The 19,945-nt window shown below is 37.7% G+C and overlaps 2 protein-coding genes across 2 annotated transcripts in view; one reads left to right on the top strand and one right to left on the bottom strand.

The window, feature by feature from the left end:
* Positions 1-10,869, top strand: part of NPHP3 (nephronophthisis 3 (adolescent)) — a 28,576-nt gene extending 17,707 nt beyond the window's left edge. Inside the window, exons 19-27 of the mRNA XM_009331247.1 lie at positions 478-600; positions 952-1,141; positions 1,284-1,525; positions 1,938-2,013; positions 3,206-3,333; positions 5,491-5,731; positions 7,691-7,816; positions 8,706-8,821; positions 9,026-10,869. Coding sequence (XP_009329522.1) covers positions 478-600; positions 952-1,141; positions 1,284-1,525; positions 1,938-2,013; positions 3,206-3,333; positions 5,491-5,731; positions 7,691-7,816; positions 8,706-8,821; positions 9,026-9,206 — 1,423 coding nt within the window. The 3' untranslated portion in view covers positions 9,207-10,869. The remainder of the gene's footprint in view (positions 1-477; positions 601-951; positions 1,142-1,283; positions 1,526-1,937; positions 2,014-3,205; positions 3,334-5,490; positions 5,732-7,690; positions 7,817-8,705; positions 8,822-9,025) is intronic.
* Positions 10,870-13,598: 2,729 nt separating this feature from the next.
* UBA5 (ubiquitin-like modifier activating enzyme 5) overlaps positions 13,599-19,945 on the bottom strand; it is an 8,486-nt gene continuing 2,139 nt past the window's right edge. Inside the window, exons 4-12 of the mRNA XM_009331248.1 lie at positions 19,609-19,718; positions 19,106-19,192; positions 18,363-18,447; positions 17,393-17,497; positions 17,087-17,214; positions 15,761-15,896; positions 15,233-15,308; positions 14,322-14,428; positions 13,599-13,761 (exon numbers count right to left, since the gene is read on the bottom strand). Coding sequence (XP_009329523.1) covers positions 13,678-13,761; positions 14,322-14,428; positions 15,233-15,308; positions 15,761-15,896; positions 17,087-17,214; positions 17,393-17,497; positions 18,363-18,447; positions 19,106-19,192; positions 19,609-19,718 — 918 coding nt within the window. The 3' untranslated portion in view covers positions 13,599-13,677. The remainder of the gene's footprint in view (positions 13,762-14,321; positions 14,429-15,232; positions 15,309-15,760; positions 15,897-17,086; positions 17,215-17,392; positions 17,498-18,362; positions 18,448-19,105; positions 19,193-19,608; positions 19,719-19,945) is intronic.

The following is a 19,945-nucleotide window of genomic DNA, read 5'->3' on the forward strand; positions in this document are numbered from 1 at the left end:
CATATGCAAGAGGAGGTCCAGTAGAACAGCTGAACAGCTCCAAGTTTATATCCTGCTTGAAAACTGATTTGCATTTACAGTCCCGAGCTAGTGTGTCCCAGCTGTGGGCTAGTGCTTACTGCTCCTCAGAACATGCACTGTTGGGTTGCAGAAAGCCAAGAGGGCCACAGTGTGCCAGGGAAAGGAAGCACAAAGGGACAGTGAGCTGCTGCAGGGCTGCAGTTCTGCTAGCAGGCACCGATTAGCCCATAATGGGAGGGAGGAGCAGCTTCCTGTGGGGTACCTGGGTGTTCCAGCACCCTCTGATGTGAAATTAAAATGCAGATGTGAGAAAACAGAGTACATAGGTCTTACAGTAGTCTGTCTGTTTAAACATTCAGGTATGGCAATTGTATGCTTGCCTTGTTTTCACATCAAATTGGCAGGCTCTGTTAGGCTTCTGAGAGTTTTAATTTTGATTTGCTTTTCTTTCAATAGTCGAGACCGAGTGACTTGGAGAAGCGCAGATGAACTTCCCTGGCTCTTCCAACAGCAGGGTGATAAGCAAAAGCTACACAAGTGTCTTTTGAATCTCTTTGTATCCCAAAACCTTTACAAAAGGTACAAAGGTAGCCACTGCTTTGGCGGTTATAAACATCTCAAAGTAATTTTTTTGTCAGTATAAATCAGAAAATTATGGATATAGATTAAAGGAACTTAAATAGTAGAGGCTGAAATGCTAAATGCTGGTGTCATATAAACCATCTATTTTTTCTATTCTATTACACCTGGGGGTTGGTAAAGGGAATAAATACTGCTGTTGAACAGCATTAGCCTCCATGGATTGTCTCTGTAGATGCTGTAGCATAAAGACAAAATTAATGCATATGGCCCTTTTCTTCTAAGCTAGCATCAGTCTGAATAGAGAGGTGTCAGAGATAAGATGAGCTTCTTATTTCCTTGTTAAAACAGGGGACATTTTGCAGAATTGCTGAGTTACTGGCAGCTGGTTGGGAAAGATAAGAGCTCTATGGCAGCTGAGTATTTTGACTCTCTGAAAGAATATGAAAAAAGCTGTGAGGGAGAGGAAAGTATGATCTGCCTGGCTGATCTTTATGAGACCCTGGGACGGTTTCTTAAGGACCTAGGTCTTCTCAGTCAGGTAAGTACATTTAGAGATTGTTGTAACAGCAAGGAGGCAAATTAAGCAGAGCTCGGTGTGTGCTTTCTGTTGCAGTTGTTAAATTATTGTAGCATACAGGATGCTGCCTGCTGCCATCATATTCTGAACTTCGTTGTTACAGGCTGTAGCTCCTCTGCAGCGGTCTCTGGAGATTCGAGAGACTGCGCTGGATCCAGACCACCCAAGGGTGGCGCAATCACTCCACCAGCTGGCAGGAGTTTATGTTCAGTGGAAGAAGTTTGGAAATGCTGAACAGCTGTATAAACAGGCACTGGAAATTTCTGAAAATGCTTATGGAGCTGAACATCCTCGGGTAGCCCGTGAACTTGATGCCCTTGCGACCATATACCAAAAGCAGAACAAGTAAGATTAACTACGCTGGTGTTTTTCTTTCATGTGGAGGTGCTACAAAAATAACAGCAGAGATTTTCTTCCTGAAGCTAGAATGTTTCTTTGGTTCTTTTTTTAGAGTTTCATAACTTCCAATGCAACTGTGAGCATCCCCTCTGTATTCTTGTAGCAGGCCACCCAGCAGGGGACAACTTTTGTGCTTAGTTTAACAACAAACTTCTAACAAGTTAGAGATAAAGGAGGAGCATTGTCTGGCCCTAAGGATTTTGGATATTTTTATCTTTGACAAAAAGTTTGATTTTTTTTTTTTCAAGATTCTTAAATTCTCCTCAAATTTGTACACTCAGGTAACTTAGAAACTTTCCAGAATACTCAGTGATACTACGTTTGGCATTCTTCTAACACTGTAAATAACTGTTTTCAGATACGAACAAGCTGAGCAGCTGAGGAAAAAGTCCTTCAAAATACGCCAAAAAGCAGCAAGGCGGAAAGGCAGTCTGGTAAGAAAATGTTTGATATTTAGTAAAAGGTGCATGTATTATATTTCATAACAGGGCATGTTGCAGCTCTGCTAAATAGGTGATAAAGTGTGTCTGCAGAGCTGACAAAGCTCCAGTGCTTTTGATAATTGAGGGCATAAGTAGTGAAGTAGCTTAGCAGCAGCTTTGGTAACTGCCCTTTCAACTCTGCTGGAAGGGGAGATGCATCAGTACAACTGGTTTGGAGTTGAGAGAGGTGGAAAAGAAATAAGTGGATATATACGTCTTGGGGGTGCAGAATTACTGCTGATGCAATTGGCTGTCAAAGTGGCAATGGACAAAGGTGTTCTCCAGAATAACTGAGGCATTCATCCTACAAATACTAGTGAACACAGTGCTCACTGCAGTGAATAACCCCAGTAATATTAGGTGCCATACTGCGTGTTTCCTTTTTTTTTTTCCTTCTGTTTTTCAGCGACAGAGTTCCTCTTGTCATTCTTGAGCTTGTTTGTCATGTAGTGCCTGTACTATAAGAGTTCACCTAGTAACTCCAGAGCTCTAGTTGTAGCCCTACTGAAAATAGCGAAAAGCCATAAAAATGTTGCTGTTTCCACAGTGCTTAAAGACAAATGAATTTGGATCATGAAGATTTTGTCCATTTTTGTAATGAGTTCTGCTGCACAAATATTTTTATTAGGACTGCAAAGATCAAGAGTAGGTGAAGCATTTAACAATGGCTGCGCTTTTTACTTGTAATTCACTTTGCATGGAAGCATTAGCTTGGCAGCCCATTTTACAAAGATCCATGTAAAGCCTTGAGTATATATATAAATATATACTTTGTATGTATTTGTATATGGCATTTAGGATAGGAGATTAACTTGATTTTAAGTTTTGAGCTTATAAACCCAAGAATTTGATCTGAATTGGTTATTTGAACTGCAGAGTTTAAGCAAATTAGCATGTGTGATACAGGGAAAACAGAGCTATACGACAGCACAGTAACTTAAATTTCCTGCAAGGATGTTTGGTGAAATTCACTGTTAGATTGTAAATAAGCAGAATGCCTATGTGCTATTTAGCTTGAAAACAGAACTTAGGTAGAATTATTGTGCTCCTTTGGCACCAAACTGAGTCTTTTGATTTTCTGTCTTCAGTTGTACACTTTAAATGTAATGGTGATTGGCTTACATTACCTTGTGCTTTGCTGTAGTGTGGCTTTGCTCTCCTGCGTCAAAGAGCCCTGCAATTGGAAGAGCTCACGTTAGGCAAGGATACACCAGATAATGCTCGAACCCTCAATGAGCTTGGAGTCCTCTATTACCTGCAGAATAATCTTGAGTAAGTTGTATTAATTGTGACATATCCACTGAGTGTTCTCATAGATCTAAATGGAAGCAAAGCATTGAGAACTAGCATTAAATGTAGACTCATATTTTCTAGAGTTGATGCTGTTAGCATGTGAGTATTTACCAAGTCAATGCATTTCGTACATTGAGAATTGATGTTCCACAGTTAAATTTAACTAGCTTTTGTTGCAAATACCAGTTCTCTCTCAAAATTTATGCCCCCTCTACTCAGCTTTGCTATTTTGTGACCCTCCTTTGTAGTGTTCATTCTTGAACAGCAGCATTGTTGTTTTTCTGTGAAAAACACTCAAAATGCCAGTATTACAAGAAGCCATGAGTTCTATATTCACTGTGCTTGTAATTGTCAGGCTGTTACCCTGCTGGCCTTTTTAAGGGCAAAAGAGGACAGAGCAGAACAAAGGTGTTCTAAAAGCAGATAGAGATAAGCAGGGGTGTTGAAGAAGGGGAATAAAAGGTGCAGAGCAGTTCTGACTGCATGGTTAGCCACTCTTCACATCAACTTCTTCAGTCCACAGGGTAGTCTAAAATTGTGTGTTGTGAGGGAATTGTAAAGTCGCCTTAAATCCCACTCTACTGAACTGAATCTTTTCAGAGAAGAAAGAAAGTGCACAGCAAAAAAGCACAGAGTAGGTTCTGGATGTATTTCTACATTCTTCCTATATCTGATGTTTATGTCACCAGTAGTTGTTGGATAACTACAGAAGTATTTAGGATCTGCGCACAGAATCTCTGTTAAATGCAGGACCTTTACAGTGAAGGAATTGATTTTTAACAGTTGTTGGAAATGTGGCGTTTTTCGTCAGTTTACCCTCGTGAAGTCACGCCGAAGTGACTGATTATAGAGGAGAGATATCTATCTAATCTCATACAAGATCATTTTATATTCCACATTATTCATATGTAGTTCCTGTCCAACAGAACCTACTTCTAGAGTAACCGTATCTCCACTATTTCATAGGTGAGCAAAAGTATAAACCTTGTTCTAGTGAAGGTTTAAGTCGTTTTTTTAAAGGATAGCATGTCTGTTCTGAATCAGCAAGTCCAAGATTGCATTTTTTGATCATATGATGCAGTGTTAGAATGAAATCAATGGCAGAAGGGTATGTCACTTTATTAGTTGTTATATGTTATATACACATCATCCTCTAGCCCTTACATAGAGCGAACACCTTTTGACACTTGTCTAAGAGCTCCAGAATTGAACCTACAGTTCTGTGTATAAATGGTCTTCTTTTTCTCTAATGTGAAATGGATTTTTCCAATTTACTAAGCTGACCTCTTGGGAATAGTGTCACACAGAATTTGTGTGTGTTAGGATGACAGACTGCCTAGTTATAATGGATGCTGCCAGTATTAGGTGGGGATCACCCGTTGTTTGTGATAGAGGAACTGCTGTAAATCTGTAATGGAATTGTAGTATGCTACTCTAGTGAGATAAAATATGCCCTTTTGATAGGGAAACACTTGAATGGTGGCATTACACAGAGTCTTTTCTACTTTGTGACTTCTAGACAGATTCTGCTATGAGAATCTAGCTCATGACATAAAACCCATTCCAGTCTCTCCCCCTTTGGTATGAAAGCTGTCTGCTGAAAAAAATATGTTTTGTATTTTTTTAAAGTTACTTGAAAAATGTGTGGTGTGTTCTGAACCTTTGCCTCGCGTTCCACTACTGCTTTATCCATGAGAGTAGATGACTGCTATGAGGATTTGCCCAGAAGTCAGTAGAATGTTTTGAATAAGGGAGGATTGATTGCATAACTGAAGATGTAGGTTGAATTAAAGACACGAGCAGCTGTTGGGGTAGTGTAATCTTTGCTGAAATCTGCTAGACTGGCATTTCAGTCCTTTACAGGGGGGCTCCAAGTTTGCAGAGGAGTATATTAACTAGTCTCTATCTATACTCTTAATGATTAGCCTGCATGGCAGGACTATGTGTGGGATGTATAGTTCCTCACTGCGTAAATGAATTGCTGATCTGGCATTTGTTTATTCTGAGGAAAGTCCATTACCAGATATCAGTATCTATGCAGTTTCCAAGGCTGAGTTTGTTCTGTTTCAAACAGCCACTTCAGCCTGTACAGATGATACCAGCTTTAAAATATTGCTGAATGAATGTGTTCTGTAGGACAGCAGAGCTTTTCCTGAAGCGCTCCTTGGAAATGAGAGAGAGAGTCCTGGGACCCGACCACCCAGACTGTGCGCAGTCTTTGAACAATCTGGCAGCCTTGTACAATGAGAAGAAGCACTACGACAAGGCAGAGGAACTCTATGAAAAAGCTTTAGACATCAGGAGGAGAGCACTGGCTCCAGATCATCCCTCCTTGGCTTACACTGTGAAACACTTGGCAGTGCTATACAAAAAGATGGTAAGCACAAGCCTGTTGCCTTTTCTCATCACCTAAATTAACTGTAATGCCTTGCATTGTTACAGTCTTCAGTCCAAAAGGAGTGGGGCATGGGAATTTTGTCAGCTATTGGTGTTCTACACACGTGCATAAAAGAGGTAGTCAAGTGGCCTCAGTCTGTTTCCAAAAAGCCCAGTAGCTCTTTCAAAACATACTTTGCTTAAAGAAAAGCTATTTCTGAATAATGTCTTCAGTGTCCTGCATGCTCAGTATTCACCGCAAAGAATTTGATTTGGTTAAAAGCTAGTGTTTTGGCTGCAGGGAAGGAAGCTCTTCCCAGCTGTATTGAGTTCTCCATTGTCTGCTGTGTGACATCCACATACAAGAGTTTGGTCAGATGTGTCTTAATGGAAAAATCTTGTTTTAGGGTGTAGGAATAGTTCTTTTTACACAATGACCTTGAACTTTACAGTCAAATTGAGGGTAACTTGAAGGCTCATGAGGGAGATAGTACTTTAAAATAAACTGTCTGGCTGAGCCACCTCCAGCTTATGTTGGTTCAGTGAAACATGGGAGTTACTCTCCTGCAAAATGCACGCGGGGAATAACATTAACAGTAGTATAAACTTCTGTGTTTCATCATTTCGAAATGTTTTATGAATATTTGTGATTGCAGACGGTCATTCTAACCATTCAATGTCATCAGTGTAAGAGTGATGTAAGGTTTCCAGCTGTTGAACCAAGATCAATTTCAGAGGATGACAAGAATTTTTTACTTTTACGTTTTCACATGTTACCATTCCTCAAAGAGAAAACAGTCCTTGAAGATAATCCCTTGGATCAAATGCTCCTGTGTTTTTGCTCAATAATTGTTACTTGCTGTTATGTGCATGAAATTGTTTTGGGTTGCATGTTCCCTGCTCACTTCAGCTTCTAATTTTCATGCTGCTAGAAACTGCAAAAGCACTCAATATTTGCATCAAAAAGCTCTTTGCTAGTTTGAAAGCGCACAAATTAAAACTCCTGGTGAACTAGGGACACAGGGAAGAGTGGAGGAAGAGAAGGGGCAGGAATCAGGTGTAGAAAATGACAATTATTTATAAATAAGATGAATTCAGTAATTCCAGATGAATTACTGATCATCTTCAAACTGTGGCATGGTGATGCTTTGAAAAAATAAGGAGAAAATTTTATTTGAATTTTGCAATTACAGTGAACCATTATACAATGGACATTTGCAGTAGTTGCTATTAAATATGAGAATTAACATTCTAATAATAGAAGCCTAAGCATACTTGTGAAGTGTATCCAGTTAATGTGTGAGCAGATTCAAATTTGGAGGAAAACAGACTTGCTGGAAAAACAATCTACAGTAAAACTAGTTGGAATATGAGAGGGGGATTTTAGAGAAACCAATGTCAAGAAGCCAAAGCCTCAATATGGGGGATGGGAAGCAACAGGTACTTGAAATGGCATTGGACACTGTGGCTGTTCCAAAGAAGATGGTGCGAACACCTCTTCAGTAAGCAGAAAAACTGCTGAAAAGTTAAGGCAGCTACATTTCCATTCCCGTATCACCAGTCAAATTTAGGCCCTTTAGGGCAAAAAGTAAGCTCTGCTCTCATTTACGGCAGGATGAGGAAATATAAATGGAGAAAATTATTTGGATAAAAGTACAACTGAAAATTCTTTTTAACGGCCTTCTCAATGAGACACTTGTGGGAAAAAAGAAAGAAAGAAATAGACATAGCTGAGGAACACATTAACTGGGAGTTGAATATGCTCAGTATTTTGCAAAATTAGGTCCTAATAAATATTCATGTTACACAATCTGTGCACAATATAACTATGAATTAACCAAAGTTAAACCCTTATTCTGGACACAGTTATATCTTCTGCAAGGCTTTTTGTTTAAAATAGATTTTACTGTTACCATTTTAACGCAAGACAACTGGATAATTTTTTCCCTGTTATTTCTAGGGAAAACTTGACAAGGCTGTTCCTCTCTACGAACTAGCGGTTGAAATTCGACAGAAGTCATTTGGCCCAAAACACCCTAGTGTAGCAACTGCTTTGGTAAATCTAGCTGTCCTTTATTGTCAGATGGTAAGTTTTTCATGTCCTGCATGTTTATTATTCCTGTCTTAGGGTTTTTTTATGATTAGTACCTAAATGATACCAAAAAAACTTGATCACATTTAAAAGGAAAATTCCTTATAAGACTTGCAAATTCTTAGGTTCCATTTCAAAAATTGAAAGGGCATTTGGCAAGGAGAATGTATGCAGGGAACAGATAATTGCTGTGACTGGCATTTCACAAGGACACTTGGGCTAATGCTCCTTAGATTATTCAAAATGCCCACGTGCTTTACAAGAGTAGAGCTAGGGTACAGCATTTTCAGCGATATGGCGGTTATCACAGTATAATGGAACACGGCTCCACCACCGACTCGGAGGGAAACATAATACTTTGAAATTTATGAATAGTGCCCACCTTCATGAACTGCAACTCTCTGTAACTAAAAATCTGAGAAGGCTGTAGACTTTCTAGTCTATGAACAACATGAGATTCAAAGGAGATGCGACCAACTTACTTACCGAATTCCTTGCTTGGCATCAATAGGACTGAGCTGTAGATTGTTTTCTGTATTTCTCCAATCCGTATATCTGATTTTAAACAGGGATTAAAGCTGCCTCAGGTAAAACTAAAGAGCACTTTGTAACTCAAAACTTTCAGGACCGAGATTTTCAAGATTGCCTAGGAAGTCCAGACCCTAATTATTATAATATTAGTGGGAATTGCATTTTCAAGTGCAAGCCAATTGCTTTGACAGTCTCAATTATCATCCTCATCTGTCAACAGTATCGAGAACTCAAACCACCTTTTTGGTTAAATATGCATGACTTTGCATCTAGGATGTGTTGATACTATGTTGGAAAAAAGAATAGCGAATGTAATATACGTCTGTAACAAACAACTTTCTACTACCCAAAGAAAAAGCAGATTGAAGCTTTACCTCTTTATGAACGTGCACTAAAGATTTATGAAGACAGTTTTGGTCACATGCATCCTCGTGTGGGGGAAACTCTGAAAAACTTGGCTGTGCTAAGGTAAGATTATATGCTTTAGCCCTATAAAAGCGAATTACTATAAAAATTACTGGATGAAACAAAACATCCTGGACTTGTGTACTTACTAGGAAAGTAGAGAAACTTAAGTACACTTTGTTGATGCATGATGTGCATTTCAACTTAAATGAATTGAGAGACTTGTTTTATTTCCTTGTTTCAACTTTGTTTTACTCTTCTCCAAAGCTATGAAGGGGGAGACTTTGAGAAGGCAGCTGAACTTTACAAGAGAGCTATGGAAATAAAAGAAGCGGAGACTTTGTTGATAGGTGGAAAAGCAACTTCTCGACACTCATCAAGTGGAGATACATTCAGCTTAAAAAGTGCGTTATCACCAAACATTTTCCCAGAACATGGACAAAGGTGATATAAACCTGCTCAAAGAAGAGGCAGTCTCTGTTGTTATTTTAAAGCAGACATAAAATTATTAAGGCAAATCTATTTTTCCTAGGATAACATACTATTTTGGGACCGACACCTGTCTTCATGAATGACAGGGAAACAAATGTTTAAGCTTGAAATCCTTCCACGTTAACTTTGCAGACTTTTATGGTACGAAGTGAGCTTCTTTCATTGTATATAGATACATGTATTAGTTACTAGCTCAAGTTATAGCTAATACCAAAAATGTGGATTTGATACCTCTTAGCGTAAGCGCCAGGATTGTAACAAGCTAAGTTGAAGCAATTGAATATACTCTATGGGGTAGTTCTTATTTCGATGTTGTAATAGCCTGGCTTAGAGGATTTGTGTATTTTTGTTTCATCAATCCTTTCTGCCTTTTCAGAAGCCTTTAAAGTTGTTTCTAAAGAGAGAGTAATTGTGAAAAAGTAAAAATACTGTTCCACCCAAAGTTTTACCTGCAGGGTGATTTCAGCTTTAAGCAAACTTGCATTCAAGGGACTTGTGCAAAAATAATTGGTTTCCTCTGGAAGCTAATATAGCTAAACATATCGTCTATAGTTAAAGCTGTTGTCAGATTCAACTGTGTTCAGTAAAAATACTTCCAGTGAGGAATCAGAATGAAGATGATTATGACCTGATTCCCTGTTGTTAACCCTTTAGCGATACTTTCACTATTTAATCTCACTGAATGCCTTAAAATACAAGAATGTTTGTATTAGCTGGAAAAACCTAGTGATGCAAAATAGTTTGCCATCAGATAGAGAGACACTCATCAAATCTACCTGCCTGTCGCATTTAATACCCTAGTCATCTGGAAGAATCAGTTTGAAGCCTGTTCTCATTCAGTGCATAAATCCACGAATCAATTTAAATGCATACTAAAAAAAGACTCGTTATAAAAAATTGAATGTAAGTGAAAAATTAGTTGAAACCTCACTACAATGTTTCAGAGGCAACTGATGTAAAGATTTATTTGATCCAGTTCGAAAAATGCAAGTGGCCTTTACCTCAAAGGGATACTTACCTTCCACAGTGTTTTTTCCCTTTTAGAGTAGAGTTAAATATAACCCATTTCAGCTCTTGTTCTGGTTAGAAGGAATTTAGTATTTTGGTAAGGCTGTAACTTGACAAAAGAAACAGTATATAAAACTGATAGAACAAATATACAACCCAAATTTGGTTTTTAAGATTTAGTTGAAAAAAAAAAAAAAAGAAATAGCTCTTGAAGGTATTACAATACAGCAACAAGAGTTAACACTTTGTAATAGCTCTCTGGATATTTTCCTCTTACTTCAGAAAATGGGTTTTTAATCAAGTTTTTCCACTGTATTCCTGCCACCTTGAAAAAGTTTAAAAATTGGAAAGTTCTTTGCAGGATTGTTACCAAGTAAGGAGAGAGGCAACAGCAAAAAAACCCCAAACCAAAACAAAAAAAACCCATAAAACCCTTCCTACCCAAAAAACCCACCAAAACCTCAACCTTCTCAGCTTCTATGTGTTTCTGTGGCCTACTCTTCTCAGACCTGGTAATTCCCTCCTCTAAAGCCAGTGTTACGAATTGTCAGACGTCTGGTCTAGCTTGTCACCTCTGTTCTGATTTTAACATGTATAATGATGTATCTTGCTCTCCTAAATAGTTTTCCTTAATGTTTCTAGCTTAAATAAGACTTATATCAGACTTTCCCCATTTCGTGATTTCCAGTTCTGAACTGTTACTATTCTTCCCTTGAGTGACTTCTCTCCAACTTATTCATAGGTTGCAGGGTTGCTTTTGGAAGAAAAATCAGTCCCTAAAAAGTAGCAGATCCCAACCAGCCATGGTCCATTAGCAAAGATGGTGAGGAAACAATACGCTTACCCTGTCAACCCAAAGAAAACTTTCTACAGAAAGTAGGACAGGATCACGAGTAACAGTGGAGGGTCTTGCAGGCCAGGCCGCATGTGGGCTGTAAGCTTATGCAGCTGTAGTCACAGCGCTCTTAAGAGAGTTGTTCGTGTATTTGCAGTTGTACCTCATGGTACAAAATAATAAGTTCTATATCTATCATCTGGTGCATGCCAAATCATCCTTCTGTGTAGGAGAACCCCACCTCAAAACAGTGTCACCAGTTTCAGCGGAGATGATTTAACCATACAGTCAGAATATCAACATCTCAATAACGTTGATGATGCACTGTAAAAACTGAAAGCTTCTTTTATAAGATTGCCAAATAAACAAAGCTGGACTAAACCATTGCAGTGTGCTTTAATTTTTTAGTTCATAACAAAAGAAATCATAAATTTTCCATTATGTTTTATAGTGGGAGTAGATTATACTTGTAAATGTCCTAATGAAAAAAAAATCCTTAAAGCGGCTTTTTTTGATGCTGTTTATTTTTAAATAATTTTAACCATTGGCACATACAATCATCTTAATGTATTTTCTGATTATTTCAAATTCTTGTATATACAAGTTGAAAGTCTGAAAGTAACACGAGAACCATTTTGCATACTCTGTAAGTGGGCATACAAAAGTTTATTAATTTGCTCATAAAACTGTACATGAAGTAAAATGGTAAACAGTTGTCTGTTGTAAAGCCGTCAATCATGTGGCAGCAGTCATGGCAACCAAACAGTTAAGAGTCAAGATTAACTGAGCTGTTGTAGAAGTGAGTCAACCCTTTGCCTCAGGATCTCCAGAGCCAGGTGTGTGCCTCACTTTTATTGTTCCCAACAGAAAGGTAAAAAGTCACAAAGAAATGTAAGTTAACGCTTAAATTGACACTTGGATCAAGCTAACGTAGACTTGGTGACACAGATTCAAGTATGTGCCTTTTTAATGATCTCATTATTCTGTTTCCCATCCCTCTTTACAGTTCATTTCTAAAATCCGGTTTCTCCAAAACTGAACTCAATCCCAAAAAACCACTTCCATTTTACAGTATAATGCACCATACCCAAAACCCACCCAAAAGCTCCCTCACTAGCTTCACACATCATTTTCGTGTATATAATACAATCTAGTGTCAGCTGTGGAGGAAACAGTTTTTGAAGTTTGTAACCGTTGCTTAGAACCCAAACATTTTTTTAACTAAGTATTCAGTCAGCTGCCCTAAGAAACAGAAGCACCTCCCCAATATTACTCTCTTTTTACATGCTGGTTGGATACTGCTGCTACCATTACTAGCTGGTTCTGTGTTGGCTGCATCATGCTGTGGAAAAGTTTTTTGAAGAGCCCAAGTTGGAAATATTTGTATTATACTGCAAAGGCTGAAATTTACATTCTTCTAAGCCTAATCTAATAATGATCAAGTCCTATATCAGACACACGCAGCAGGTAAAATATTTGAAATTGATACACTTCCAGTTCTGCAGGGTTCTGGCACTACAGGATGTGTACATTTACAGGTCAGTTTAACACGTGATAATTTAAAAGGTAATACGACTGTACTAACATTATTTACAAGACAAATACAATAGCTCAGCTACTCCACAGAAGATATTTGTAACACTAAACAAAGTTTAAAGCGTCTAATTTTAGAAGCTTTCCTATGTAAACTCAGATTAAGTATATTCCTTAATATAGCCCATATGATGGGGATGAATCAGAATTACAGCTAAACTTTTAATAACCAACAAAAATATAATATTTAGATTTTTGAAGAGAGAGACACAATCTCCTGTTCTCTCCAATGCTGCTGGGAATTCGTACAGATTTCATCATGAAAAGCATCTGCCAGCTGAAATAGTGGCATGCCAATACCCAGCCTGCTAGTATAATTATCTACTAACAAAAGACACTGCCTTGTTGCAGCATACTCAAAGCATTGTCACATACGAACCATATAGGCAGCTATTTAAGAGCAAGCGGTAGTAAAACATTGATAAAACCAGGGAAGTTTAAAAAAAATTCCAGAGATATTTAAGGCGGATGAAAAGGCTGAAATGTTTTGTTTACTCAGAAAAGTAGCCACAGCACGATCCACGCCAAGAATTTACAGAGACCAGTGAACGACGAGGATGAGTGCCTGGAAAATCGGGAGCAGCAATACGAGTGAGGCACGGTCATCATCTGCCCTTGACCTATTCAATCCACTCCAGCAGACTTCATCTTTCACTTGTCCTATGCTATGTACTGTTCTCATCACATGATATTGCATACAACGTGCTATGCCTGCTTTTGTTAGTTTATCCATCTCCTTTTATTTTTGACTGAGTATCTGGACACTAGCAACGCTGAGAAACTAAAATTTGTAGTAGCACAACTCCCTAGACGTGAATAGACAACAGAATATAAACAAAGCTTCCTTCCTGCCCCTGTAACAGTTCCATTTCATCGGAAATGTAAAGATAAGCTTCAGTGGAGGTTAAAAAAAAAAAAAAAAAAAAGTCTGGTCTTCTCAAAATCCGGCGTCAATCCAAACTCCCAAAAGTTGTACTTAATATTTGTTTTGCTACATGTTTCTCATTTTGGCCATGAGTTCTTCTAGGCTTTCTTCAGACTCTGCTACCGTTTCCTCAGTTATCAAATTCTCTTCCTATTAGGAACAGGAAGAAAAAGTTGGCAACAAAAATAGCAAACAAAAACCCCCACACAAATAAGCTTTACTGCCGTTATACCACACCATTTTCCTAAAACCAAGGACTCAATTGCAAGATTAGGCCTAAGTGATTATAAGCTTAAATTGTAAACTATTCTGACTAGGATTTAGAATGTTCTGGCTGCAATACATACAGATTCTGTGTTCCCCACGTATACTAATTGCTCTTTGACTACATATAGCTTTTACAAGATAAATATGGTAAAAATTCATTAGTCACCAAAAGATCAACTGAGAAATTCACGTTTTCCTTCCCCCGCCCCCCAAACACATTCATTCCTATCACCTCAAAACTACATTCACACTAGCATCCATACTCCATAGAAACACAAAACTGGACCATAGAAGGCACTAATCAGATGTACTGAGGTACAGTTTCACTGGAATTGTTCAAGATGGGATTTTATTTTAGGTTTAAAGGGTAACCAAACTGGCTGGTATTACAAATTTGATCTACAACATGTACTTCAAAAATTCATAAAGAATAGATACATTACCTTGTTTGGGATAGTATACGCTACAGTAATTCCCTCAGGAAGCTCAGGTACTGGGCCAGATGCAGCCTTCAGCTCGTCTTCTGAAATTTCTGATACTAACTCGATGCCTTTGCATTAGAAGGAATCAAGAACTCCATTAAAAGTTAGAAGAAAAAGTTCTTTAATCACTATGTTATCACAGTAAGAGGAAAACAGCAGCTACTTTTCCGAAATAGAAAAAAATCTAAAAGCAGAAAGACCTTTGATTTCAACTACTTCATTCCATTATCAATACAAAATATTTTCCCTTTACAATATATGAAATGGTTCTATACAGGTAACTTATGGACAAGAATGGCACCTCTCCTACAGGACTCCCTTGCCCTTACCATTTAAATCTTATTGTGAGGACACTCCTCCCAATGGTAAGCTGAGATTACTTCCTATACCATGTAATAAACAGAATGTATATATCCATTCTTGAAATGGTTATCTAAAACTCGCTTACCACTCCTTAACACAATTCCTTCTAATTTAAAGCCCTCAGAGGAATATAAAAATCCTCTGAGGCTGATGCCTCAGCACAGTGGTTATGGAAATGACAAATGCTCTTTAGTTACATATTTAAAAGGAACACACAGTGAATACATCTTCTCGCATCTTTCATATCTTCAGACCATCTTCTGAGGAAGTTTTGTATTCAAACGGCGGTTACATTTTGAGCCTAAAACCTGCACATTACACTAAAAATACATCATCAAGTTGTGGCAATGTTACTGTCAAAACCTGTGAAAAGTCAGCAGTAATTACGCAGTATAAGTTACAAAAAATACATAAGAAGTCCATGTACCCTACAGTGTGTTCACCCAAAACAAAGACTTCAATTGAGTCTCGGTACTGGGAACATCGTTAGTCTCCAGCTGATTACTTACCCCAGTCATTGTCTTCGTGTACTATTTCTTCTTCCTGTTCAATTACTTCTTGTTTCGGTCGTGCAGCTTCTTTTTTCTGAAGGAAAAACACAAAAAGATGAAAAACATAATATATATAATAGTCCAATTTTCAAAAACAGCAAAGAAGATCAAATCTAATATTCACACTTCTTTTAATATTTAAGATATGCAGTCACCATTTAGCACTTTGTTAGGCATAAAAAGGCAGAATACCTGCAAGTTAAAAATAACCAAACCCATTAACACTCAAAATTACATGACTGCCAGAAAGGCTGAGCAATTATGGTAGAAGAAAATACTATCTGGCTGAATGAAAGCCATTCTGCCTACCCTTTGCTTTACGATAACTCCGAGTACTGTATTTTTAGAAACACATGCAACCATCTGAAGACAAGGCTGCTGAAAATTGGAGTAGCAATGAAAATTTTCTTTTACTACAGATATGTAGCTTGCTTTGTTCTTAAGACTTTAAGAAGAGAGGGGGGGGGGCGACAAAAACATTTTTACCTTATAATTTTCTTGCTGTTTTCTGCAATTTTGGTCACTACATTGTGGGTTTGGCTTCATAGACATAGTTGGAAAGAAATCCTGCATCGCATTGTAACCAAGATAGTAACTCACAGTACCAAAATTTAACAGGTATCTACAAACACAGAGAAAGCAGGCCCTTATATACAGGTGTAAACCTAAAAATTCAGTTGCTCAAAGAATAATTCTTCCTCAAAGAACTTTTAGAATACACTTTCACACTACTGAAGTTGTAAAGAGTTACTGTAATAGTCTTAAAATAAGCTGTAGTCACCCGACAACAGCTTAAGTGCGTCAACATAGAACCTGGTCCTCTTGTGGTGCAAGCGTGTGAGAACAAGTCAGCTACAGTCTCAGAAAAAACATGTTTAGAGTAGTATGTAAGCAGTTTTCTCCTGTGCCTTAATCCATTGCTTGAAACACTCAGGTGCCCTGTATTACAATGGGAGAGTTTTCAACAGCTAATCAGAACCAGTGTAATCATCTTTTCTGTAGGGTCAGATTTGCAATGAAAATAAAGATTTAAATTAAGCTGCAATGTTTGCATTCTTCATTAAAGAAAACCACATGTTGCTATGCAATTTTATATAATACCTCTCTCCGCAGAGCTGAAAATAGAGCTTTGTTGTTTGTAGGCACACTTGCAAACGGTACTTTTAGTCTTTGTAACTAGAAATTTTTGGATAACTGACAAAACCAAGCTAAGGCTAAAACCAGGCTAAATAAGACCCTATTCTCAAAGATGCTTGTAAAACACGGTGCATCATTTTGAAACTGAGTACAAAGTTGTTCAAATATTTTCCCTGCAGATACATGCAGTTCTTTTAGCAGTTGGAGTCATGTGACAGTACTTTTTGAAAATATTAAAACATGTCATTTTACATGCTATATAACTTTTTAATTCACCTCAGGTTTTTAGAATACAAATACTGCAGGAGAAATTATTTATTCTTTGTCCATGTATGAAACGTCAAAGACAAGTCAGCGCTGTAGCATTTATTGTGTATAACTTAATGATGTCAAATGGGAGCATGTTTAAATGCAGAACTAAGAAAAAAATGTGCGTGTGTGTATGCAGTAAGAGAAATTCTTAGGAAAACTCTGAAGACTTTTTCTTACCCCTGAAAACTTCTATTAAAAACAGCAGCTCCAAAGTAAACACACCAGTGATTCAAGCAGTGTATATTTCAGCCCTGTCCAATGATACCTTTAGGAAATAGGCCAGACCCACCGTTATGAAATGTTCCCTCAGATTTCTTTCTCTTACTGTGCTGTACATTGAATAGCAACAACTCAGTCACTTACTTCAGAACATTTTGTACAAGAATTCCTGCCACAACACCCATAGTTGTAGGAAGACTAGCTGCACAAACTCCTTCTCGTTTTAATGTTTTCTCATCAATATTTGCAGCAACTACAAGTGGAGGAGCACACTGAGGGGAAATAAAGAAGTTAAGTTTAAAAAAAGTATTAAAAAAACCCCCACAGATCATACAAAATTTTAAGCTACTCCACCAGCTGTGCCAGGATCACATTCACTAGCCAGCTAATCTTCATATTTCTAATCCCGCTTTAAAAGACAAACAAGCAATTCAGCAGAGCACTGCATACCGCAAAACAAGCAGATTCACCAGGTATAATCAGCTGTATATGTCCCGACACTGCGTTTTCACTCACTCCAGATTCCATCCAGGTTTGTCCAAGTTCATTGCAAGCCTTATAAACACAGAAACACACACATCAGCACTGCAGAAGTTTAATGAAAAGAAAAAAAAACAAAAAACCACCACGTTGTAAATTGGGAGCGATTAAACACATTGATCTTCCTGCATTGAGACAAAAAGGCTATGATCAGAAAAAGGAACATGAAAAGGCAGAATGAAAATTGTTTATCAGAGTCAAAGGACAAATCAAAGCACAAATTAAAGTTGTCCTCATGAAGCCAGCCCTTTGTGCTTTCCTGAGGACCTGAGATTTTTGAATACAGGCATTAGTGATCCAATTACTAGCACGCTACAGAATCTAATTGCACAAACTGCTTTTAGAGGCATGGATACGGTGTATCTGTGTACCTTCAGTGCACGCAATTTATGGATCAAGTTAGCTGAAGGATAACAGAAAACATGCGTTTGGCGTATACCCTACATTGGCTGCTACTATAAAGAAAAACAGTTTGATTAGGTACACAGTCTTAAGACATTTTTAGTATACAAAAAGTCATATGAAGTATACAATTAGCTACACACAGTCTTTAAAAAGTTTGTAAGATTTAACATACCAGGCTTTTATCATACCTTTATATAAACAGGGTAATCTGGAAAGACAAAGAGGGCTTATGACACTTAACCCTTTTACTAACCATTAGCTGCTAGTAACTTAAAAGTCTAGAGTTATATTTATACACATAAAATGTGTTTTATAAGAACTGGGTGAAAGCTCAGATTCTGTTTCCTTAAACCAAGGAGGAAATCTCTTAGAAGATTCTTGATAAGTTCCTGTCTTTTCTCTAGTCCCCACAATTCCTAACATTATTTACAGGAGACAATAGACTTCCACAAGCTCATGCCTTTGATGGCCTTACCGTGTTAATTGCCATGCGAGCTTCAAAGTTGTCCACGCAGCTTAGAACAAGATTGACAGGCTTCCCTTCCTCTAGTGCACCGTTACTGAAACAAGCGTCAGAACTTTGCATGAAATTGCTGGCAGAACAAAATACCAACATGGCAATCAACATGCTGCTTTAGAGTACAGAAGCATGTGGGAAGTGTATTTCTAACAAAACTTGAGCAAATGCAGAACAGGATACAACTAGCATCTTAGATCTACAGTAGAAAAAACAGCATGCTGAAGCTGGGATTTAAATATATGGGCATTTTAGATTAAAAGAAGTTCTACATAGTATGCGCTCCCAGTACAAAGTATTGGAGAATTGTATCTTTGCACAACATAACTGCAAATGGGAAAAGTTATTTCAGAACTTCTCTGTGAGATCCGCTAATAACTATTTTCTTTCTTCATTCTATAAAGCATACCTGAAACTACTCCAGAGCAGTCAAAATATGATCTGATCTGTTTTCTATAATGGGAAAAGCCTGTAAGACCTGAAGCTTTGGTTGGAAATCTAAATGCACTAATATGAAATATAACTATGTAACAGTAGAAACATTTGCCAACTCTAGAGAAAAGATCTAGGCAGAAGTGTCTTCATATATATGTATTTCCCACTGGTTTTCAATTGGAAGTCATTAAATTGAAAAAAAAGCAACAATAAAAATGCAAGGGTGTATTTAGAGCCACACACCAGCAGAAGGTGAGAGATTTTACCTTATTCTATCCATGAAATGTTCAAAGTTGTCCAGCGTTGTGATGTTGTAGTTATGTACTTCAAATTGAACATCAGGATTAATATTCCTTATGGAGGAAATAATATGAGTCAATGTTAATAAATACAATGATAACTTGCATTCTACTCCCTAACTTCACAAGTGTAGTTACAGTCTTAAGCTTCCAGTCTGAAGTCTAGAATATGCCCATATTTGTCAAAAATATACAGATTAGATGAGAAAAGAAAAATCACAACATATTGAAGTGGTATAGTTCATACCAAGCTTCTGAGCAAAATCAGCTATACTTAAAAAGTAGACTTACATTAAGGTTTTGGCCAGTACAAAAATGTCCTTAAAGTATCAATCATTCCCACAACTATTTTATACCCAAATTTTCAAATTAGATCATGCTACTTCGCGAGCGATTAAGAATAAAACGTCAGTTTTCCGGAGCAGCATCCTGGGTAAATACATTTTGATACCCACTTCTCTATGTTATACCTCAAAGTATGCTCTGCTGCTTCCACTTTACTTAATCCAGCTTGATGAGGTTGGAAGAAGAGTCTGTTCATGTTTGCCAATTCCACTTTGTCATAATCAAACAGAAGCAGCTATAACAAAGATTGTATTAACATACGTGAACCTCCAAAGACTCTGCAACCAGAGCACTATGGCAAGGCATTTTAAACAACAAAATTCATTCTAAAACCAACAACAAAACCCCCCCAACCAAACAACCCCCCACCCCCGCAGTCCCGCTCAGTTCACATACAAAAGTTACCAACATCGTTAAGTACGTGAAAGACTGCATTCTAACTGCCATTCAGCAGGCACTCAT

Source organism: Pygoscelis adeliae, unplaced genomic scaffold, assembly GCF_000699105.1.
Source record: "Pygoscelis adeliae isolate BGI_AS28 unplaced genomic scaffold, ASM69910v1 Scaffold99, whole genome shotgun sequence".
NCBI lineage: Eukaryota > Metazoa > Chordata > Aves > Sphenisciformes > Spheniscidae > Pygoscelis > Pygoscelis adeliae.